The sequence below is a fragment of the Pithys albifrons genome, chromosome 4, assembly GCF_047495875.1.
Source record: "Pithys albifrons albifrons isolate INPA30051 chromosome 4, PitAlb_v1, whole genome shotgun sequence".
Classification (NCBI taxonomy): domain Eukaryota; kingdom Metazoa; phylum Chordata; class Aves; order Passeriformes; family Thamnophilidae; genus Pithys; species Pithys albifrons.
In genome coordinates this window covers 25,755,129-25,779,937 of record NC_092461.1, presented here as the reverse complement: position 1 = coordinate 25,779,937, position 24,809 = coordinate 25,755,129, and the positions used below count along the sequence as shown (strand labels likewise).

The following is a 24,809-nucleotide window of genomic DNA, read 5'->3' as shown; positions in this document are numbered from 1 at the left end:
TAATCCTGATGTAAAAGATTTACATGCCAGTTTTACTTCCTGGCTTGCATGTATTTTTTGGTAACAGCATGTTATTTTTAAAGAAAATGTCTGTGACTGTGCTGATAAGGAGCCTATACTAAGGTCTAGACCTGCCAGCTTTGGTACAAGCACAATACTGAAAGCATAAGTGCCAGGAACCAAAAACAAAGCCAGGCTGACACCAGATGTGAAACCTCTTTGGGATATCATCCATCACCTGCTGCTGTGGCCTAATCCCAAGTATAAGAATCATTTTTTTCCCCCCATATTGTAAAGACAAGCAGGTTATCAGACAGTCACCTGTGCATTTGAAACATTTTGAAAGATTGTTTCAGATACTCATGAAAATTTTGTAAATCTCTCTACCTGTCTAAACAATCCCTTCTGGCTCTGACATGTAAGCCTCTCACCTTCTGTGCTTTTTACTGTGACATTGAAGCCTCTTGCTGGGAAGGTAAGCTTCAGTTTAGACAAAAATTTCTAGAAGTGTTCATGCTGCTGTTCATAAACAAAGTCTGCCTGGGTTGCATTGGTCAGCACAGATTATTTTCTCTCTTTAGATCTTAACCACCCCAGCAAAGCAGATCATCTCAGTGTGACTCTGGGACACTTCATAATTCATTCTGTAGAGGAGAGTATTATTTGAATTTCAAAGCCTTAAATTGCTAAGAGATTTCAAGTATTATAGTCATTGCACAGTTTGTGGGATACCAAGAGATAAAATACTCTATTCTCTCAATTTGCTCAGAAAAGTTCCCTATCCTCTAAGACTAAAAAAATGAAATAAAGCACAGTTTAATTTAATTTCAAATTGTGTAGATACTTCTGTTTCATAGAATCTTTTAGGTTGGACAAGACCACTAAAAAGACATGAGTCCAACCATTCACACAGCACTGCCAAGACCATCTTGTTTTCCTCCACATTGTGTGGTAGATGTTCCTGCAGGAAAATAACTCAGAGAACTTACTAATTTTTCACACTATGATTCTGCAAAGAATGTTTGAGAACTTCAGATCAATTGAAATATATTTTGAAATTATTAACAAACTGACATATATACTATGAATTAATACCATAAAAAGCATACAAAGGAGGTTTTAAAAGAGGTAAACAAGAAGAGGAAGATTCAAAAGTCAAAATTAAAAAGTTCTGAATATGACCATTGCTGATCCCACAATTAAGGAGAAAAAAAGTCAATCCATTGAATTGTTTTGCTATTCCTGTTATAATTAAAATAAGCCTCAGGAGTTGAAACTGCTCAGATTGTGACAATTTCCTTTGGTATTTGTGTGCAAGGAATATAGCTATCTCTCAACATGAGTGATAGCCCAAACTGCATGCAAAAAAAATGTAAATAGTCCCAAGGCCAGCTGTGACAGCAAGAACAATTTGTGAAAATGCAATTGTATAAAAAAGAGAAACTAATTAGTCTTGGGATTTCCTGTGTAGTGCTGCAAAGTGCAATCTAATGTTTTTGTCAATTTGGTGGAGTTCATTATAGATCATAGAGTTTTTCCAGTGCTCTGAGTGCTTTAGAACACAGAACTTTTATCTTCTAAATGCTACTGTAATAGGATGTCTTAGCAAAAACTGCTCCTCTGGCAGAGAATTACTCTGCTTCCCCATTGAAAACAGCTCTTCGAACTTGGTGTCCAGATGCTGATATATCCTCTATTAATCAATGAGGTTTATTTGTCAAGAGTCAGTAGTGACTTTTGTAAAAAAAAAAAAATGGCAGGTTTTGCAGATGAGTTGCAAAAAATTAATCTTCTATTTAGACCACATAACTTGTGAGTGACCAGGTTCACTGTAATCTTGGAATGGTCATCTTATGTAGTAGATGTCATAGGAATATAAAGCATAGCATGTACTACAAATACTGATTTTTCACATGTTCTGCCATGTGTTTGTAAGGGCACAGAAATGGAAGTTTACATTTCTGGATGAGGACTTGTTTAGCTTTTGGTGATGCTGCAGTCCTTTCAGAGGCTGAGGCAGCAACACAGGTAAATCCCTATTGTTGTGTATTGTCTCGTGCTCCTGATGCTTCTGGACTGAATAAGCTGGCACAGAATTGGAAAACCCTAAAAACCAAGAAGTAGATGGAAAATAACAATAATTAAAAAAACTACCTTGTAAAATCATTTAACAGTTAATTTTCTAACTCGTCTATATGATTTTTTCTATGAACAAGCCATAAGTTTGTCATTCATCAGACTACCACACCTCACTTAGCCCTATTTAATGCAATAAGAATTGAGTGCTAGCACGTGTTCAGTTGTCAAGCAGAAACTGTACACTGGCCACAAGATGATAGGCTGCTTCATAATCTACCCAGACAAAATCTAAAATAAGGACTTCACTTCAGATAGGGTGTAGAAGATGATGATGAGTTTAATAACTAGATTCTAAATAGGAACATGAAAATTTTTCTGTCATTAAGGAAACAGATGAAATCTTAAAACAGATAACTTTATATGGCACTCAGAGAAGAATTCACTAGTATAGCTTATGGCAGTGAAGATCTGCAATGCTGCTTTGATCCTGTTGTAGGTAAAGATTACAGCTTTCATTGCTGCTTTAAAACCAGACAGTGACCACCTCTGGACACTCTGAAAGGATCTCACACAATTCTGTTTGTGGATGTAGAAAACTACAATCCTAATACCTACCATCATCTGTATGTATGATATGACCTTTGAGATTAGGATCAGGTAGGCTGACAAATATTCTTGATAGTGTTGGAAAGTTTGGAGTGGAACAATGGAAAAAAATGAGAAATAGATGGAATAGGCCACATTTGAGGGATCCAGAGGTATAGTTTGGCATCTGTGATAGCATAAATGCATTTGAACATAGGTAGCATCTTCTTGATATTGTCAGGAATTTATAAATGACATTAAAGCAGTACTGCAGAGGAAGGGCCCTTCTGCAGGTCCTTCCCAAACACTGAAGTGGTGCCTCCCAAAGACTAGAGAATGTTAAGAATTTTCCATGCCCTCTTCTGTCCTTTGTAAGAGTTTTGATAGAGACATTAGACCAGAGCAGTGTGATACCTTCAGTGAAGCCTTATGGAAGGTTCCTTGGGCTGAGAGAGAAATAAAGTAGCCCTCAATATAGTCGCAAGTCTTGGGGCCTCTGAAAGAGCAGAGAGCACAGCTGAGATTGCAAACAGACCTGCACTCTCAGGGTGTCCCTCGAAACCCCCGTAAGGACAAGTAAGTTTTCTGCCTAAAGCCAGCAACACACACCAGTATTCAAAAGCCAAAGCAGCCAAAGGGATGTCTTCCACACCACTTGAGCATACAATTGGAAAATCCTCCCTAGAATCAAGAGAAAGGGTCTTCTCATGGGCATCAGTGTGCTGCATATGACCATGTTCATATTCATGAGATATGACCTTGTTTGAGATTTTAAGGGCCAAGACATCCCTGGAAGTTCCAGACAGCAAAACAAGCTGAAAACCTGTGCTGGCATTTAATGCTAAACTAAAAATGCTTGTGAATACAAGTTCATCCAGACCTAAGATGGATATGTAGACTTAGTCAAATGTAACATAACTTTTCACTGTCTTCTGGTACCTGTCAGAGAAGTATAAAAGACACTGAGTGCAAATTTTCTTTTCTCAAAGGTAACTGTTACCATAATTCAAATTTTTCAACATTTTCCTGGAAATTGCATCATTATCTCATTCTTGAGAAATTACTGTGAAGGCCTTTTTGGTTTTAGTTTTGTTTCTAAAACTCAGGTGGTTGCACTGACAGAAGTTCTGTTCCTTAGTACCTGTGAATTATGAAGCACAGATGCACAGAACCTAACAGATTTTGGGTTTGTGTTTTCACATCCCTTAGAAGAAAATGGTTTGAAGAGATTTTAGATGATACATCAAATAGATTTGCTGCACCTGCTGACATCATGATGGTCATCTTGTTCTCTGAGGCTTTTGCTATTCAGGTTTTGTGGATCTTACACACCATTTTTTCCTCTGTGAGCAATCTCCAAGAATCAACATGCTGCTGTTTTAGTAATTAGCAGCTGACCCCAAAGTTTTGTATAAACTTTCTAGTCATCCATTCCTTATCCATGAAAAAAATTTCTGCAGAATAAATAAGTCAACACAGTTATTATTTGCCCCTCTCAATTCCACTCCATAGAACAGAAATCTTATATTGCACTCTTTCATTTACTCTTTTTAGTTAAAGTTCTGATTTAAATTTTCAATTGGAATTGTTTAAAAAAGGGGAAAAAAAAGGCAAGCTAATTTCCTGGAATTTAGCACACTAAATGCTTGAATGAACAGGCAAACAACAGTTAGGCTGTTATCCAGTCTCTTATAATCTAACTGGACACCCTCAGGAATTTTCTGTATAAAGCTCTACAGATCTGGTTTTGTCCATGTCAGTGGCAAATGATCTTTCCAGGAAACTTAAATGGGAAAGAAAATATTTTCATAACTGTCATAATATTCTCATGTCTTTTTTTCACACATTCCTGCTATTAGGAAGGATACACCAGAATCCATATAGTGAATCCAAATAATCAAGGCTACTTTGCTTTGGAATACCAGAAAAATGAAATCTGTGTGTCTTACAATGGATATTTACAGGGCTATTGTAAGAAAGTCCTTGATTTTTATTCATGTCTGTAAAACAGGTTGATGCAGGAGGATATAATAACTGGGAAACTAATTTGTTCTTAGTTTATTTCCTTAAAAACAGTTTTCTGATCAGGTTGACAATAGTGGATAAATGGAAGAATAAGGGGAAAATACCATAGTATTTAATTCCTCCAAATGAAGTGTAATGTCACATTGCAGGATGAACAATGACATGTCTTTATGGCCGTCTTAAGCAACAAACTGGGAGAAACACAAGGAGAAACTAAAGCACATTTTGCTTCTGAAAACATGCATGTAGAATGTTACTGTACTCTTGTCCCTTTGAAAAAATGTAAGAACCTGATGGTACATTTAAGACAGGTCTGAGATTAGTCACATCCTAGAAAGTACTGCATGCTAATGTTTTCACTGCAATCTGTTCATCCAAAAGTTCTCTCCTTCACACAGAGCAAATGCTAAGCTTTTTAAGAAGTGCCATACATGCATTTTTAATTAAGCATGTAATTCTTGTGTCTCACCACTACACCTTGTTCCCCATAATAAATGATCATGAAATGGGATTTTTTTGGTTGTTGTTTTTTTTAATTGGTACTTGCAGAATGCCCGCAGCTTTATAGAGATTTATTAGGAATATGGAATAACATTGGTTTAGTTGAAGTTAATTACTCTAAATCCTTGACAGATCAAGCAGTGCAGAAACAGATTAGAAAAAGAAATTTTGTATACATGATGACAGTGCTTGCCTTAAAATCCTTATATCAAGACAAAATTGTCCAGGTTACCAGTGCATTAGCAGTCTGTTGCAGAAGACACTGGTAGCATTGCAGAAGACTGTATTTTGGAACAGTGTTTATTGCAAAGTAAGTTATTATGCCACTTAACAGTTCAAGTAAAATTTATTACCAATATCAATTGATAATAATAGCTGCTTGGAATTACCTTTCTTTATGTGCAAAATTTACTCTGTCCATGTTGTCTTAAATCATGCCAACCTGTTTGTGTTTTATAAAAGTTGTTATCATATAGTCTAAACCTGGAAAATGAAAACTATACTCCTGTCAAATATATTATTGGACAGTCAATTGCAGATTAGCCCTTCCTCCCAGTTTAAAGCAGATGTGGTAAGTAGTTCAGCATGAAAGTAGCTTTAAAAAGTTCATTGATGTTCCCAGAGTTTGCCTTCCTGGTTTTTGTTAGGAGTCTTTCAAATGAGCAACTTGTGTTTGTTGGCCATTGATGAAACTTTCAATGCTTGTACTTGATGCTGTGATGTTTGTATCTTTCTGCTGCAATCAGAACAGTCCAACTCAAAAGAAGACAGGCTGCTTATATCTGTGACCCACTTGCTTGCCCAGGAGTTACTACACAGTTACTCACCTGGAGTGAACAGTTTACACTCCATTTATCTGGAAAGCCATTTTTCTGTGAGGTGCAAACCCTCCAGAAGCCAGTGAGGTTTGGGGCTTGCAGTGCTCCCTGGAGAGGCTGAATGCTCCAAGTGCTGTAGCTTCTTCCACCCTACTGCCAACTGAGAGCAGAGCACCAGGAGCAGCTCCTCCAAAACCTTGTTTCTTGTCCCTCTCTAGGAAAGTGCATATTCTTCCCCCAGTAGCAAAGCATTTGAGTAAGTGAAAAAAAAAAAAAAGAACAGAAAAATTCCCAGTGGGCATACATAGGTAAAAGTACACATTTCTGGTATTTTGAACCTTGTTTATTCTTTGCGTGGATTAGTTACCTTGTCCTCAGTTCCTGATCAAATCCTTTATTGAGTATCCTAATGAAAATAAATCAAATTTCGTATCAGGAACATGGTGCTTTTGCTTACTTTTGTTGGTTTTTTTCCCTGTAGGACGCTACTAAAAAAACACAGTGCTATCTAAATGCATAACAATGCTGCTCTTAGCATTCACCACACCTCTTTGAATTGAGTCACAAAATTCATTATTCACATTTTCAAGCCTCTTCTCGCTAAGAAAATCAGTAGCTGCGAGGTGTGTGTGTGTGTTTGGGCAAAGCACTGGTCAGACCGATTCAAACTACACTGTCAGCTCTGAGGATCTGGAGCGCTTTCTGAGGTTTCAAGTAAATCCCCTGCATAGCCAGAAAAAAATAGTGTCTGAATCCAAGAATGCATCTTCCAGCAGAGCGCTGAGCTCTCGCTCTGCGCGGGGCACAGTTAGGAAAGGATTTTAATGTTCCCAGATTCACAGATGTTCTCCTGAGCCCAAGATCCCCGATAATAAAAGGGGAAGCCGCGTGTGTGTGAGGGCGAGCTCCATCCTCTGCGGCTGCACAAGCGGCGCCGGCACAAACCGAAATTTCTCGTAGGCAGCATCTCCCGAGGATTTTCTCTCGCTCCCTCTGCCCAGCCCCCTTCAATTACCGCCTTAGGGGGTACGTAGCGGTGCGGTGCCCGCGGGTCGCAGCGGGGAACTCCTCCCGTCCCTCCCCGCTGGATGCGGCCGGGGAGGCCCCCCAAGCCCCTCCCGCTCCTTTCGAGCCGAGTCAGTCAGGCCGAGGCGCTGCTTCTTTCCGTGCTGCCGGCGAGACTCGGCGGGGGCTGGCCCGGGTTCCCCTTCCTCCCTCCGCCCCTTCACACGAGGCCGCGGCCGCAGTTCTGCCGGTGCGGTGCCTGTCCCGGTTCGGCACGTTGCCTCTCATAGGGCAGAGATTGCGGGAAACCGAGTATAGTTACTCCATTAAAGCCCTTTCCTTGACTTCGGCTGCTCTTCTCTAATGTCCACAGAATAAAGGGGCGCGGGCGTATCTCCGTGTTTAAGTGAGCCGGGGCCGACCTGTGCCCGGTGTAGGGCTGGACAGGCGGAGCCCGGGGTGCTGCGCCCACGGCCGGGCTGCAGCCGTCGGGAGCTCTTCCGACGCCGCTCGGACCGAGCTGGCGGCAGGTTTTTGCCCTGAAAGGCCGGGAATGCTTTAGCAGATTATCGAGTCCCGTAATCCCGCGGGTGCCGGCCTGGTTTGAGGTCAGCGCGGGGGCCGCGCCCGCCGGGGACTCCCCCGGCCAGAGCCCCTCGCAGCGCCCCGCGCAGGGCCGGGGGGAGCCGGGCGGCCCCGCCGCGCCGCCCCCGCTGACGCCTCTGCCTTTCCTTCCCGCAGCAGGGCCCGGGGGGCCGCGGCGCCCACCCGGGCGGGCCGGAGCCGCCGCCGCCGCCCGCCGCCCCGCAGCCGCGGGAGCCCTTCGCGCCCAGCCACGGCAGCGCCTTCCACCTGCCCGAGCCCCAGCACGCCGCGCTCTACTACGCCAGCTCCACGCTGCCGGCGCAGCGGGTGAGCTCCCCGCTGCCCGCACAGCCCGGCGGCTCCCCCACCAAGCTGCCGCGGGCCGGCTCCGCCGCCGAGGGCGCCGCCTACGCCACCGCGCAGCGCCTCTCCTCCCCGAAGCAGTCCCCCAGCCGCCTGGCCAAGTCCTACAGCACCAGCTCGCCCATCAACATCGTCGTCTCCTCGGCGGGACTGTCGCCGTCCCCCATCCGAGTGACCTCCCCGCCCACCGTCCAGTCTAACATTTCCTCCTCTCCTATCCACCAGTTAAGCTCCACCATCGGCACTTACGCCACCCTGTCGCCTACCAAGCGGCTGGTTCACGCTGCCGATCAGTACAGCAAGCACTCCCAGGAGCTGTACGCCACCGCCACGCTGCAGAGACCCGGCTCCCTGGCAGGTGAGAGCGGGGCCGGCAGCGCCTCCGGGTGCGCGGCGGGGCCGGGGGACGGGCACGGGGGGCGGCAGGGCCGAGGAGGGGCGGGAGCGGCGGGGGTTTGACAGAAAACCGGTGTGTGGGAGGAATGGGGGTGGGCTGCATTCCGGTTCGTGCCCGTGGAGACGGGATGCCTGCCCGCTGCGTGAGGAAAGTACCTGCCTTGTGCCGGCTCGTCCCGCCCTCCCGGCGCCGGGCAGGTGTGCGCGGTACCCAGGCGGTGCGGGCTCGCCCGACTGCGACCCGCGGTGCGGGTGGGGGTTTGTTACTATGGCGAATCCATTCTCTGCCGCGATCAGAACCTGTGAGCCTTTTGCAGAGAAACGCTCTTCCCCGGATTTACAGGCGATTCTGGCGTACTTGGACAAGTTTGGGTTACTTAGGAACTCCCGGCGTACCGAGTCGTGCCGAGTAATAGGTGGCGGTGATTTGGCTGCAAGTGCTCTTTAGGGAACAGGTTGTTACAACTGATTTAATGTCTCTGTAACCGCAGACTTTGAGCAGATCCTAAGAAGAGAGATACTGGTGTGCTGTTCTCTAAACCAGCTCTCTCTGCTAAACTGAGCATCCTTCAAGGGGTGGGTTTTTGTGTTCTCAAAATTTCCAGTTTCATTGCTATAGTAACAGCTGCTATGCTCATATGTTCTCTTCTGTGACATAAATAGATCTGAAGATAAATAGGATACATAAAGAAGTTTGGCTGAGTTTACCAGTCAGGTACACAAGTGTCTTACTGGAGTTAAGACCTCATCCTCCTCCTCTGCCCTGCTCCAGCTGTTGTCAGCATCCTGTATAATTCCAGTGTGTCTAAATACACAGATTGAATTAACTGATAATAAAATACGATATTAATCTATCTCCTTGTAATAATTATTTGATGGACTGTTTTTTGTATTTAAAGGGCGGGGATTTAAAAGCTTTATTTATATACATATATGTATACATACCATCATTTTCTTAGTTTCAGAACGTGTAAAGCAACAAAATCATTAAATGATGCTAACTTTGAGATCTTGGGACACATATAAACCCTGTTGTCAAATAGTCAGTCTCAAAATGCAAAATGGTTTGTTTATTAATTTTATTAGTATAACTTCTCCCAGTGTAGTCCAACAGATTGTCTGCCATAGGTATAAAATCCTGCCTTCATCAAGTGAAAGTTTAGAATTGCCACAGGCTTTGTATTTTAAGGAGTTTTCTAACTTCATCCTATAGCAACAGTTGTTTAAGTATAAAAAGGCATGAAGGGAACGTTCAGCATCAAAGGAACAGAGAAAAAAAATCAATTTAGAACTTACGTACCTGTGGCTGTGAGCTACCAGTATTTTTCTGATTTTTCTTACCTTTGTTCTAGGATGAAAGTCTTTACTTTGGGAAGTTTCTAACAGGCACAGTCCATTTTCCTGTTTATGGACTTTTTAGCAATGGAATTCGTATTGTATTAGGGTTTTGGTTTGTGGTGTTTTTTTCAAGGAGCCATCTTTTATAGCATTGCAGCATCAAAACTGTGATGATAGTTCAGTCAAAGCTTGTTTCTGTAGGGTTTTAAGGTCCATCATAATGACTCTGAAGTGCTACAGGGTTGAGAGAACCTGTTCATCCTCGGCTAGATCCAAGTTGCCAGATGGATTTAGACTTTCTTGGCCTACTTGGCCAATAGTGATTCTCTAGGTATTCCTAATAGCTACTTTTCTGGTTTGATTTGAATAAAAGTTAAGAAACTGACATTCATTTTCTTGGATTGCTTTTACATAAAAGCTTTTAGTAGGAGTTCTGCATCTCACATAACCTGCTTCCTTTTAAGGCCCACTGCAGAGAGTTGCCTGATTCACTGACTTATGGCTTTAGTGAAAGAAAAGCCTATAGATACATGCATTCAGGAAATGGCAGGTATATTTTTGTGTGGATTTTAATATGGGAGGGAAATAGTGGTTGACAGTTTGAGTCTGCTGCTAGGTTTGTAAAAAGTAGCACTAACTTTTCTGAGTGCTTTGCTGATCAGGACAAACATAACAATCTTCTGAGTCACTGTATCTTGTAAGAATTTGCTTTTAAGATATGTAAAAACCCTCTTTGGTCTTCTTTTATAACAAATGGAAAATCCTGTAACTTGAATAAGTATTAGGTGGCAGACATGCAGAGATAATATTGCTGCTTGAAATGAATCAGTGCAAGCAACAGTAAGTTAGTAAATACCTTCTTTTTCCCCTCCCCTCGGTGGTGACATGCCTTTCAAGTAGTCCTTGAAAGGAACTCCATCACATGACCCATTCTTTTGCAAAGGTTTCCTATTGTGTGTTCTCACCCCTTACTTGCCATTCTGAAGCATGTTCCTCATGGCCTCTCTGCCATCCCAGAGTTAGTTGTTTGCTAGCAGTGTTAAGTGCCTGACTAATCTTTTAGACTTTCACTGGATTCACTGAAGTCTACGGACTACACAGAGGCTTAAAATTAACATATGCTTTAGAGATAGTCAGGATCAGGTGGTATGGATACTACTAAAGTAATCTTTATCAATTTTCTTCCATAGGTATTTTTGCTCAGAACAGGTTTGGTATTTGACCTGTAATTATATTATAATTTTGCAGGCTTTTTTCAGTCATTGTATTAGAAATCAAACCCATTGAGAAGGAGAGAATGCAATTATATTTTGAAAGGCTAATGTTCAATAAATTATGTTTTTGCTTCTTGTTCACAACATCCAAAGATGAGTTAAGGTCTTGGGGGGTTTTTTGAGGGAGAGGGAGAGGGAGAGAGGAGGAGGAGGAGTGGAGAATAATTGTCACATTGCACTGATTGATGGTTTGCCTGCCGTGATTAATGTGAAGTTGCATTGGTATGTATGTGTCATCACAGGGATGATGTTACATGAAGCAATCTTCTTTTAATCTCTGGCAATAGAAAAACCATTATTTGTAGTAATTATTGGAAATACAAATAATACATTTGTTTTAATTATTTTTGCATAATATCAGAAATTTGTCCTGGAACTATCTAGTTCATGAATACTGCTGGGTTTCAGTATGCTAAACAAGCCAAACTGTATCCCTGCCAGACTTAGGTGTTTAAAAGACAAGATATTCAGATATGATTCATTTCTAAAAAGATTGAATTCAAAAGTTACACAGATTGCCCAAACATAATCTTTGTAAGACTTAACTGAAGAGATGGCATTATTTATATTAATTTCCTACAAACTCGATTATGAAACTACTTGAAATTATAAAAATGGCAATACTTAGACTTCATCCTGAATTTCAAATAAGACATGCAACAGTATGCAATGACTCAGTTTTAACCGAGTAACCTTAGAAACGTCTTCAGAAATGGCTTTTAGTCTAGTTATACTTGAGCTGTTGCCATTGCCAAGCGTGTGCGTGGACGGGTACGTGTGTACATGTGTATATAGTGGCTCTGATGAGTGTACACTTGCTGTGTTTATTCTTAGTCTATCTGCTTCATTGCTGTGATCTGCAATTACAGATTTAGAAGGAGTCTTCTGCTCTGCACTGCTCCTAAGCATATTCAGTCATCTGTTCAAGAAGCAACCTCAATCTATAAAGCACAGTTTGTAGGTACCTTCTTGTAGCTTCCACACCTGGACTGAGCTGCAGGGCACTGCTGAGAGCCAAACTCTCCAAAGCAGCCCATTTTGCCTGAAAGGAGGAGCATGTAGGACAACAAGCAGCAGAAACATGGGAAAATCCTTTCAGGAGGCACAGGTGCTTCATGCTCTCCTGATGCATCTCCTGCTGGGCAGAATCAGATAGTACTAGAGCAGTACTGAGCTTATTTAGTAGCAAAGGCAAAAGGAGGCAGTGAAAGTGTCTTGTTGAGGTAGTTTGTCCCTCAGGTACTGTGACAGGGACAGTCTCTACAAGCCACTCCTGCCTCTTCATCCAGGATTAGGGAAGACTAAGGATACATAAGGCAGTGCAAAGTAATTTTACACATTGCTGTATTAAAAACAAAATAATAGGAAGATAATTATATTTGAAGACTGCATCATGCTTCATAAGCAGTCCTAAAAGGTTCAGTTTAAGAAATGAATGTTGATGTGAATCACTTTGTAAATTTTAGATGGAGAGATTATACAACTATCCTTCATATAGTAGTGGCACATTCCACTGAAACGGGAGCCGCAGCATCACTCTACACAGCCCTGGTGCCACCGGTGCTGATAAGTTCAGTGTTCAGCCTAGTGTTTGCAAATAAAATCTTTCAGTTCCCTGTAAAATCATAATGAAAATCATTTTTTCTTTTCTGTGTAGAACTGTCTGTGTGCATGTGTGGTATTAACACTAAAACAGCACTAGTTTATAAAAATGTGCCATGAGTAATTACATAAAATATGCTTTCCACTCTTTAGTGAGGAAAAGTTCTAAGTTTATCAGTGTCTTAATTGGTTCCTTCTGCTCCTTCATCTGTTTTGTGTCACTCTTCTCCCTCTTTGCTGAGGACCTTCCTTTGCCTTTTCTTCTTCTGTAAGCTTTTCATTGCATGTGTTGAACTCTGGTTTCCTGTAGAGGTTTATGGCAGGTCTTCGGTTTGATGGTGAGTGTTGAAATGTTTTAACATTTCAGTGTGCAATCATAGGGACACAGAACAGCTTAAGCAGCTTTGTATGGGGTGGCTGATGTACATTACCACTAGCATGGATTTAGGTTTTCTTTTAATTGCATGAAGATACTGGATCATGTGTATATCACTTGTTCATTGCCTTCTTTAAAAAATTATCTGGTTAAGTGTTTGAGTTCTCCAGTAAATCACACTGTACTATGTATTTGTGCTAGAATGGCTGCATTACTGTTAACCTGCAGCCAAAGCAAAGCTAAGTCACCCCAGAATTGAGTTCTCTGTGCCTTAAAATCCCCACCTCAGACACAGGGCTGAGCTAATAAAACAGTCTAGGTGCAATGTATCATTCTACTTCTTTGGACAGGCAAGGAAGAAAAATATTTGGATTTTTTGCATTATGATAAGCTGTTGGATTTGGTCTATATATATGATCAATTATAACAAAAAGAATACTCAGTTATTTCCAGTAACTATTTTGTATTTTTACAGAATCCCATGAGTATCTCTTTTATAGGGAGAACCAAATTCCTTCATTAATTTTAACAAAAGTAGTTTTCCATAGATTTTTTTCCTAAGTTGTTTTTTTTTTCTTTGTTTTTATTAGCTGGGAAATTCCTTTACCTGCTGTCAGAGCCTTTACACATGAGAACACTGTTAATGCTCTTTTGTTCTGGGACAGACACTGCAGTCCTAGGATTATTATTTTCTTCTTCATTCTACTCAGACAAGAAACCCAAATGGAAGATTTTGAGTAATATCATGTAATAATTAAGATATTAGTCAGAGACTTAGAATTTGGTATCTTTCTGATACAAAGTTATCTGTTTCCACATTGTAACCTGGAGATCAGCTATACTGATGTTGGTTTGGAGTTGATACAAATACACAACTCAATGTACACTTTGCTTTTCTTTGCCTCTAGTTCTGTGTGTTTCTTCAGCCATGAATATGTTTCTAATTGATAGAACTGAAACATTTACAACAGTGCTCAATTCCAGGTTGGTCAAGGTATCCAGAACAGACAGAGTACAGGCAAAAAGCAGAAGGATCAAGGTGGATGCCTTTGAAATAGCTTATTATTGCCATAATTTTTGGTCCTCTGTCTTTCAGATCCAGCTTATGTTAATTTGCTCATAGGAGAGGAGTAATTGGCAAGGGTCAATTACAGAGGCCCCATGTGCATGGATATATCTTTGAGCTAATGAACATGAGCTTTGGCTTCCAGTGTGGTCAAGCACCAGAAATATGTCTAAAGTTGAGTCCTGTTCTCGCAGTGACCACAACCTTTCCTTTTGCTTCCTATTCCTGATACGGGAAATTGTTTGACTAATCCTCCTAATGGTCTTTCAGAGGGGTGTGAAATCAATTAATATTCCATACTAACAAGCTTTTAGGCAACGAGTACCAGCCTGCAACATTGCTGAAAGTAGATTTAACTATATGAAGGTGCAGATATTGTAACTAACTGGCAGTGGCTGTTTCTGGGCTTTTAGGTGGATATGCTTGTGGACGGTACTGAGGCCTGTGCAGTTGCTTGTAGCCACACACATGGTTTCTGGCCTCTGGTCCTGAAATTTAGCAGTGTTCCTGAGAAGGCCTGGATTCAAATGGGAGCATGTAAGTCACTGGAAGGACCAAAACACAGTTTAAAATGTCTCTGGTTATATACCTGCTGAGCAGGAGCACAAGAAGGAGGTGAAGTTGGGCAAAGAGCTAGCAGGGAAGAGCCCGTGTCCCTAGCAGAAGGATTGTTAATCAAAGGAGCTGGAATTTGTCTGTCATTTTTTCTTGGCTACTGAAATCCAATGGAATATATGAAGTGAAAAAGTGGTGTTTCAGGAACCTCATTTTTATGGAACTTACATTAGAGCAATGGAAATACATTAACCAGTGTTGGCACTCGAGTCCATGCAGCTGTGTCTTGGTTCCATTGATTTGTCTTCTGTTTAGTATATGAGATTACAGAAGCGGACTGTGGCCTTGTAAGTGATTGTACATCCAAACTTCTGGGTCCTAAGGGCGTACTATTGAGGCTGGGTCCTGTCTGTGCCTGTTACCACCCATTTTTGCCTTCAGGTCTCAATAGTGTCCTCTTCAATTGCCAGGAGTGTTATTCTGTGCCATGTGTCTCTGGCCTCAAATCCACTTCTTCAGAGCAGAAGGAAGTGTTGTTATATGGGATAGGGAGTATCAGACAAAGGCAAGGTCCCCTTCTGTCAAATTTCTGATACTCAGGTTTTTGTGGCATCAGTGAAAAGATTTGCTTGTGCTGTACAATCTGAATTAGGATGACTGTGATTTTCTTGCTTGTGCACTGGGCAAAGGCAGCACAGGTGACATCTGTAGCTTCCTCAGGGTCTGAAACCAGGTGCTGTTGCACAGAAACTGTTTGCAGTAGATGGAGTAGCTGAGATCTAGAAAGTCACTGTGTGCAGCTCATGAGTAACCACAAGCATTCAATTGTTGGGATATCTAATAGCTTTTTGGATTTTGTGTGCATGCACCATCTTTAAAGCAGTGAAGATGCCTCTAATCAAAAGGAAATAATTAACTACAGCAAGAAGAAGATTGCAGAATGGACAGTGAAGAAAGGCTCCCTTTATTTAAGGCCAGAACTTAGGTGGTGAGGTACCCATGTCTGCCCATGCAGTGTGCTCATGTGTAAAACACATTACCTGTCATTAGTGGCAGAAACCAGAAACTACACTGAGCCACGTTTGCTCTATGGGCAATCATGGGAGACAAGTGAGGCAATTTTTCCTAAATTGTAGGGTCAGATTGGAAGATTACCTAGATATGGACCCAGAACAAAATACTTCTTTTTTTTATAAAAGTAGTATTGGAGAGGACAGAGATGTTGTCAAATGATAATGAATTCATGGAACTATGCATTATCATAAGTGGTTAGAAGCAAAAGTCAGAATTTAATATGGTGAAATGAGAAGGACCAAGTGATGACTAATCTTGCAATTATAAGGCATGGCATATGAAACTGCCAATCCAATCACACAGATTTTTAGTAAGTGCATCAAGTCACAACTTACAGTGTGTAAGTGTCCTTCCCCATGGCAGGGGATTGAAACTGGCTGATCTTTAAGGTCTCTTCCAACCCAAACCATTGTATGATTCTGTAATAGAAAAGTGACATATTAGTTTGAATATAAGTGGTTTTAAATCTTGGGCAAGCCTTCCTTTACTGAGGAATTTTTGCATATGCTTTTCTGTGTTTACTTCCACCATAGTGTATGTGTATGTCCTCCCTGTCCAACCCTGGTGCAAACCATCCCCTTTATCAACTAGCCAGCTCTGCTACTCTCAGGCAGTAAAACCTTTTGATCATAGAACTAAAGCTGTCTTGGGGTTAAAGGAGTGTTGCCTGGGAGGAAAGGAAGGGCAGAGAAGGAGCTGTGACCCTCTGATACTGGGGAAGATTACTTGTGACTGGAGAGCTAAATGACACCTCTCCATGGGGTCTTTCTCCCACCTGCAACTTCCCTGAGCATCCTGGTTCACAGGGATAGCCATGTTTACATTTGCCCACCAAAAGGTGTCATGAGCTATTCAAAGTCCTGGGAGCGTGGTCTGCAAAGGAGTCTGGGTTGGACTCTCAGATATTTGGGGGGGGGGGAAAGAAAGTGATGACAGCCCTTTGTGTGATTAGGGCTAATACGCCCTGAAGAAAGGGAGAACTGAGTAAAAGGAAAATTGGAGACCAGATAATCACAGTGCTTTTTGGACATTACAACAAAAACTGATAGGAAGGCATGAAGGTAGTAAATGGTTAATGGGATAATTTGCAACATGAATTCTCCAAAAACGGATTGTACTAGAATAACCTGCTTACTGACCTTTTCTTAGGTTATATCTGATGTCTTTCTATTTCCTGTCAGGGCTTTGAGCACACATTTTCCGTAGTGTCACTTGGGAAATGCTTAGTTAATCGAGAGAAGATGGGTATTCTTTAAAGAGTGTAGTTGGGAAGGGACCCGGGTAAAGGAACATTGTCAGTTTGCCATTTGAAGATGGAAGTAATGGAAAGAAAAGATGCTACGAAGAAAGTCCCCAAAGGAGGATTCTTTTTGCCCCTTAAAAAATACTCTTTCATTTTATTATCTTGGCACAAAACCCTGAAATAAGCCAAGGAAACTTCTTGATAGTGGAATATTAGGAGGCATTTTCTGAAGAGTGGAAGATAAATCCCGTGTGGAAAGAGTTTTGCAGGTCAGAGGAATAGAACAGAATTGGAGCCAAGGTAATAATGCACCTAATAGCTAGTTGCATGTTCTATATCTTTGGCTGAAAACAATAGTAGGAAAAGACCTGGGTGACCTGCTCTCTTGGGTTGAGCTGGCAGAATGCCAACTGCTCAAGGAACAGAGTTGGCCTCTGGCTGAGAAAAGGGAGAAGGGGGAAAAAAACTCTCAGACTAGGTTTATGCTTAAACTGACTACATATATTTATACAGAAAAGAGAAAATTAAGAGAAAACTACAATATAACACACACTTACACAAGTTATGTATAGCAAGAAATAACCTCCCACTCCCCAGTTAATACAAAGCTCGTTACTCTAGATTCATAAGCACTCTAAAAGACACCCTGCAAGAAAGAGAAAGTATAACAACAAAATATTTCTACTTCCCAGAACTCAAACAAAAGGCAAGTAGCAGCAGGAGCAAGGCCTACTCCAGGACAGGAGCTGCACCATGTCTGGCTTGTACATCAGCCATGGTGGAACTAAACTAACACCTCCCACTGCTGCAACACATCTTAGGTTTGCGTCATCTGGTATGAAATATTTCCTTGGTTACCCAGTCAGGTGAGAGCTATCTCTACCAATCCACGTAGATTCTCTGAGCCTGCTAATTTGAGGCCTAGCTAAAACCACTACTACACCTGCTTGAATACAGCGTATCTCAATCACCTATATTAGAAACAGAATATTGCATGACCTAATCACACAACAAGCAAAACTGAAAGTGTTCTATAGGGTAGGACTTCATCTGGTGAACTGTATACAACTGTGACCCTCTGTTGGCAAGGCAGACTCTTTCCAGCCTTTTGCTTTTCTGAACTGTCCTGCGTGAATGATCAAGAAATGAAGAAGCTGCTTGTACACTGACCTGACTTAGTGTCTTTCCTTCTTTTCTTAACAGAGGAAAGGCTGCTAGGTTTCATAGCTGCTCTTAGTAAATGGAGGTGTTATACGTTAAGAATGCTGAATCCTGGTAAGATTAAATAATTTGATGAAGGATTAGTCAAGCCCTGGCAGCTTTTAGGATAGTGATCCCTGTCCATGGTAGGGTGGAGTTGAAACTAGATGGTCTTAAGGTTCCTTCTGACCCACACCTTTCTGTATTTCTGTGATTCATCTCTGACCAAGGAGGGAATGTGAACAAAAGGTGTCTTCTGAGTGACTTTTTTTCACCCACAGTCTTTGCTTTTAGGGCTTTGACTAACCAACCGTGATGTGTTTGACTGCAGGATCTTTGTGAGCTCCTCTGTTTTACCTCAAAAGATTTGAAACTGGTAACCCTATTGCGTACAATGACCCTCGAGCCACGATTGCACTTTGTCTGGTCTCTGAGCAAGCTTCAAAGTTTTTGAGGTTTATTCATCCAAATTTTGCATTTCTTTCAGTCCGAAGTTGGAGTTCCTGTTTAGCTCATATGGTCCTAGTCTGTGTTGCATCTTGAGCTGCTTTTGGCAAGAATCTGAAGCTAATGTGGATTGTAACTGAACAGTCTTCTCCATCTATTTTGTGTCTTGCCTATCTTGTGAGTCCAGGAGTTCAAGAATTAACTGTCTTAGCTGAAAATCTTTTTTTCTCTGAAGTTTATTGTGGTTGTGATGCCACTTCTATTTTCAGTCTGCAGTAGATTTTGGACTTCTTTTGTAATATCAGGCAAAACTTGATGCACATGTCTTCAGCCAGCCATATGGTCATGGAATTGTTGGCTCCACAGGTGAGGCACCCATTTGGCCTGCAAATGGTGTCAATTTGCATTTATGAATAACCAGGAACTAGTTGTGTGACAGTTCAGAATGCCTCAAGTGCTTGTCACCTTTGGACTAACATGCATCTCGTGCTTGTAGTTGAAATTAGTGTTAAAGTCCTGCTTGAAGCTGAGCACTTCAGTGATTTATTGCAAACTGCTGTGAACACATTTCTTGGGTTCCTTGCCTTAGATCTGCTTTCCTTTTGCCAGTGAACTTCTTTCATCATTTGTCTCCTGCAGCATTTGTCATGGCCCTTTTGTTTCAGCACGAACTCTCTGCTCAGTGATGGAACTGTTTCTGTTTACAGTCCTTTCCTTACCATGTTTTTCAGGGATATTCTGAATTCATGAGACTAATGGCACATTGCAAAGTCCATTTTTCTGGTTTTGTTTCTTTCCTTCTATTTTTTCTTTTTTCTTTTAAGTTCTTGCTAAAAAAAAATCTGTAGCCATCCATTTCCTCCTTTGCTTGCTGCTTATTGTGGAAGGATTTGCATAAGATATTTGAGTTTCTGGGAGTTGGATACTAAATGCATGCTGTTTTGTGATTGCTTTATTAGTAAGCATAATGAATTGAAAGAGAAAACTTTATTTTATGGGATATAGTGATTATTCCAACATAAATTTTGCGCAAGTCCTTAAGCTACTCATGTCATGGTGTTAACAGTATTCCTTTTCTTTGTCTCTACATTTAGCATTTCCTTTATGCTTGTTAGAATTGCTTTAGATTATAATGATTTTAATAATAGGAGATTATTTTAAGTGTTTTAACAGAGGCCTCTATGTGTACATAATGGAAACATCCTAAAACCAGCTTGAATAATGGTATGATAATCCATTGAGTGTAATTGTAAGAATGCATAATTGCTGGTCTAAACTTTTTTACAGGCATAAGTAAATTCTTTAGTTAGATTGTATTCAAATTGATTATGTATACATTTAATAAAAGCTACATGTTTTAACTCTCATATTTTAAATGCAGTGAGTCTCAAATGAATAATGAAAACTTGATGAGTAATACAGTTTGTTACAGAATATCCAGAGAGATCTTTCTTTTCTTGAATGTGGCATGGAGAAAAAGACAAAGATAATGAACTCCATTTTTCTCTCCTGGAATGTCACAGACTTGTATCTCATGTGTTGGTGAATTCCAGAAACTGGGGACTGCAAGCAAATGTTCACTGAGGAGGAGACAGCCACTAAGAGGAGAAATTGTTTAATATTCTATTAAAGATGACTTTACATAAAAGAACAAATGCTACCTGATGCTTTTCTCTTAGTGAAAGGCAAGTTTGAGTACGAAGCGTTACAGATAAAATTTCCAAAAGTTAATATTGTTCACACATCTAATAACATGCAATTTTGTTGTAAAAGGAATTACAAAACATAAGTTGCAAACACACTTCTGTGAGCAAACCCCAGATGTGGTATCTTGGATTGCAGCTTTATCTATCACACTGAAACATTGGTTTGCTAAAGAAGTATGAACAATATTCACAGTGAGTTAATACTTTTTAAAAGGTGCATGCATGGTCAGGATTCATTAGAACTATCTGTTTGGCTCTTCCCTGCTAGCAAGAAGCCACCTGTTGGAAGCATGAACTGCCAGGAATGACAGCACAATTAGATAAAAAATTCAGGTTGCCCAGCAAAAGCCGGTTGAAGGGATACTGTACCTGGGCAGACCTGACACTTCATTACCCAACTGAGTTTTGCTTTCTGGTGTTACCTTGCACACGGTGTTGCACAGTGACTTTTTGTCCCTTTGGGAACCGCTGTTCCACAAAGCACCTTCCTTATCAAGTTCTGTGTGAAAATCTCAAGAATTTCACTTCCAATTGGATTTAAGCTTTAGATATTCTCTCTGTTCTATGTGCAGGGAGGAGTTGATGTGGAAAGGCTTTCCCCTTCCCCCTGCACCAGAACTGCTGTGAGAACTTGCTCCCTTTAAGGTTGACTGAGCTGATGCTCAGTTTGGGGGAAGGGTTGAGTGTTCCTGTTTTTTTAGGTGCTGTGCTTTTCCACAGTGTTAAACACGATCAAGAAGTTGAGTTTTCACTGGTAGGCATTAGTGCAATAGCACCTGATTTGTTTTGCTGGAGGCAGCAGCCCATTTTAGGAGTTCACTCATGCTGCTGGCAGTGATCTCTAGCCCTGCACAGACCTGTGGGGTTTGGGATGTTCAGCCTGCACTGCTGGTTAAGGAGCAGAAGTGGAGTCCCCAAGTATGCCTTGGGATACGGCCTTGTGCCTCAGGGGAGCAAGGAAGACCCAGCTTTGGGGAACTAAGGATGCACTGTTCTTCCCTTTGCTTGCAATCCTTGTCACTGTAGGGTTTCACAGAATATCCTGTAGAGGGTTGGGTTTTTTCTAGATACTTGCTTTTGGGACACATCAAATACACTTGTATTTATTTCCTTTACTTGTTGAGCTGAATTATTAGCATAGAGCCTGTAGTCCAACACAAGCTTTTACAACTCAAAATTTGTAATAATGAACTTTTATATTTTCTAAGATCAAGACGTTCAGCGAAACTTCAAAGTTCTCTTCTACTACAAAGGCTTGATAGTATTTTCAGTTGTTGTGAAGCTGTGGTGAGCTCTCCAAACAGCTTGTGCAGGTCTGCTTGGCAGTGTTGCTTAGTAACATCGTCCTGCTGCTGAGGCACTCAGCCCTCAGTCAAAGTGGGTAGTGAGCAGGAAAGTTGGGAACAGTGATTTGTATCTCCACATAGCAGTGTCTGTTCCCATTCGTGCACAGAAGTTCTTTTCCCTTTTTCTAAAATTGTCAGGGTTGAGGGCCATGAAAGAGGCAGAGCTTGAGACACAGGAGTGAAAAAAAACAAGCCAAAACCAAAATTGAAAACAAAGCAACACCCAATGTGATCATTCCATTAATAGCATTAAAAAAAAATCTGTAATTTCCTTTCTTGCTAGAAGCAAGTTGTTGCCATGTGGTAGTGGCTGGTTTGGGGGAGTTTTTGTTTATTGTTCTTCCTTCAGTGGCAGTTCTTTAGATGAGAAATGAAATGGGAATTATCTCCCTGAACTTGTCTGTCACATTTAATCTGCTGTTTCTTCCTGGCTATCTTTGCCTCTTATCTCTTTGCTCCCAGTCACACTTCTCTTCTTCCACTAACCATTTATTTTTGATAAAATGTTTTAAGCAGGTGAATGCTTTTCAACAGAATGAGGACAGTAGCTGAAAGAGCAAAATGCTTGGGAGGAAGCACAAATGTGTGGTGTGGGTTTTCTCTGTTTTCCCTAGATTTTTAGAATTATAATAACTGATGCAATACTTTGCAGTAAAGTAATTTTGCCTTATTAAAATCATAGACAATGTAAGAAAATATAGTTAGCTTTAGTTTTCTTTTAAATGTGCTTTGGAGTGTAATTATTTCAATATTTTGTTAGAAACAAGTTTAAATGGGATAAAATTATCCAGATACTTCTTATAAGACATAGTAAACTTTATGAAATTATTTTTAAAGTTTATTTTGGGCCTGTTTATTGCACTTTCAAAAGCATATCAGTTTTTTTCCTTCTTCCTTTATTTTAAGCATTGATGTGAAAAGTGCTCTGCTAGCCCTAGGTCAGACATTGGTTTTGTGATGTCCCTTAAGCAGCCAAAGCCAATCTGTTTTGAGGAGACTTTCCTAAGATACTTAATCTGGTTAATGGGCAAATTATGTCTGGGAAATTCCACAGTGTGAGCTGAGCATGGCAGTATCCTGACGGTGACACTTGTAATAGGTTTGACAGCACAGCAATAGTTTGCAAGAAACATTCCAGACCATGCATAGTATTAAACTTTAATCTTTTAAGTCGAAAACCTGAGGAAAAGCAGTCTGAGATACTGACAGGTGTGGCAAGTATTTCCCTTCAGTTCTGGGGCTTGAATGTTGTTAGTTTGTGGTGATCTCCTGTAGTGTGGAGCAAGGATACCAAAGTAGCATATCCATGGCTTTTTTCAGTCATCCAGAGTTCGACATAAGTTGAAAGACATCATGTGTAATTAGTCAATTCGGAGATTGGATTATTTCCTTCCTTATTTGTACAAATAGTCTCAAATAACAGAGAGAATGGTGTAGTGAAATGGAAAAAGGGTGTAAAGAGAGAAATTAGTTGTAGTTCTAAACTTCCACTAGTTAATCTTTAATTTCAGTATTTGGGGAAAGAACAAATTGATGCATTTTGTATTTGTGTGTGTGTAAAATCTAAACAGGAGAATTCTGTATTTAAGAAAATTCTAAACCTAGTTGGAAAAGAATTTACTCTAGACTGCATTCTGGTTCTAGTGAAAGCAGATCTTTGGTGTGCTGGGGGCACAAGCTGACGTACCCAAGGTGTGCATTAGCTGGTGCTGCCATATGGCCTGTCATGTCTTACCGGTTAATTTAACCATCTGTCATGTCTTAACAATTGGTATTCACTTTCAGTACTTGGGTTAGAAGTGTTTGCTTTGGTACAGTAATTCTCATCACACACTGCTGTTATATTCACATTACCTAAGTTTTGTTAGTTTTATTTGTAGTAATATTTATTGTAGATCATACTTACCTTTTTCAGTGTTGTGAGTAGAAGATGCATATATTAAGACAGGCATTTTGGAGATATTTCTGCATAAATTTCTGGCACAAAAAAAAGTATCAAAACTTGAGCTGTGAAGGTTGACTCTCCTCCCCCTGTTCAGTTCTAATTCCTCATTGGTGTTCACATCAACTTCTTTCCTATGTAAATGAAAACAGGTTGGTGTCTGTGAAACAGGTTTCGCTACATATGAGTTGAGAGTAAAAATCCTGCTATTCGTATCCTCTTTCTCACATGTTGCTTTTCCAGAATTACAGTGAAGCTATGACGTGGTCTACTCTATATATTTATTTTTTCAATAAGGACAGTAGCATTTCAGGACAAGCATTTAAAAGTAACTTATGTCAAAAATTGTTTTCAGCCCTGATGTGCTATTTAAATAAAAAAGTTCTTTCACTCCTCCAAAAAGCATGCAACACACCAAAGCCACAAAATTGCTGTGATTTTCTTTCAGTTTCTTTATCTGCACCACCTTATCCATGATGGGCTTATGGCAGTTTTACCATTGTCTGGGGTTGGGTTTGTTGTTTGTTTGTTGTTTATTTTTTTAAACTTGTAACTGAACAAAGTTGTCATTATGTTTAAAATTAAAAATTGATGCAGCCAGTTCTAGCTCATCAGTCCTCCTTGTTAGAGAGTTGCTTCTCCTGAGTGCACAGTGAAGTAGTGTGTTCACAGTCTGATTTTGGTAGCCAGAGATCTACTGTATGTTGGAAGGTGTGGGGTTGCAATGAAGTTAAATGGTGTAAACACATTACTGGTAAGTGGTAATAGAACAGTCCTTGAGCTTCATCTTCAGCTCATGTCTCAGTAATGATGTTCCTCTATCACAGACATAGGGAATTTGCTTAACAGTACTCTTGATCAATGCATTTTATGATGGAGGATTTCTAAATTAGGGCTGAATGGTTTATCTGGTCAAATCTGAGTATTTTTCTTAACCTTGAGATGATTACTTGCATATTTCATGTTTCCATTGAGCTCTTCAGTCCTTGAGAGGAAGGCAGTGCCACATGCTCTGGCTATTAGAGATGTTTAGAGAGTATCGTGTGGGGCTGCTTCTTAGGTCTGCTACAAAGTAGGATAGCTGGTGGTAAAGGCTTTCACAAGGAGCACAAGTAAAAACTGTTTACATTTGATTAAAGCATATGCAAATTCCTGTGTATCCATTCATTGGAATAGTTTTAATGTCTTTAGTTCCTTGAGATGACAAATGCTGCCAATAGAGTGGTTCACTTTATTGACCTAAACCCTCACATCAGCAGTGTCATTCAAACGTGTCTGTTGTA

At 40.8% G+C, this 24,809-nt stretch overlaps 1 protein-coding gene across 6 annotated transcripts in view; it reads left to right on the top strand.

The window, feature by feature from the left end:
* CTNND2 (catenin delta 2) overlaps positions 1 to 24,809 on the top strand; it is a 636,240-nt gene that overhangs the window by 360,876 nt on the left and 250,555 nt on the right. For 5 of the 6 annotated variants that reach the window (XM_071553697.1, XM_071553698.1, XM_071553696.1 and 2 more), the window contains one exon: positions 7,755 to 8,319. In XM_071553697.1, the coding sequence (XP_071409798.1) occupies positions 7,755 to 8,319 (565 nt within the window). The remainder of the gene's footprint in view (positions 1 to 7,754; positions 8,320 to 24,809) is intronic. The other variant, XM_071553703.1, reaches the window with a different exon arrangement.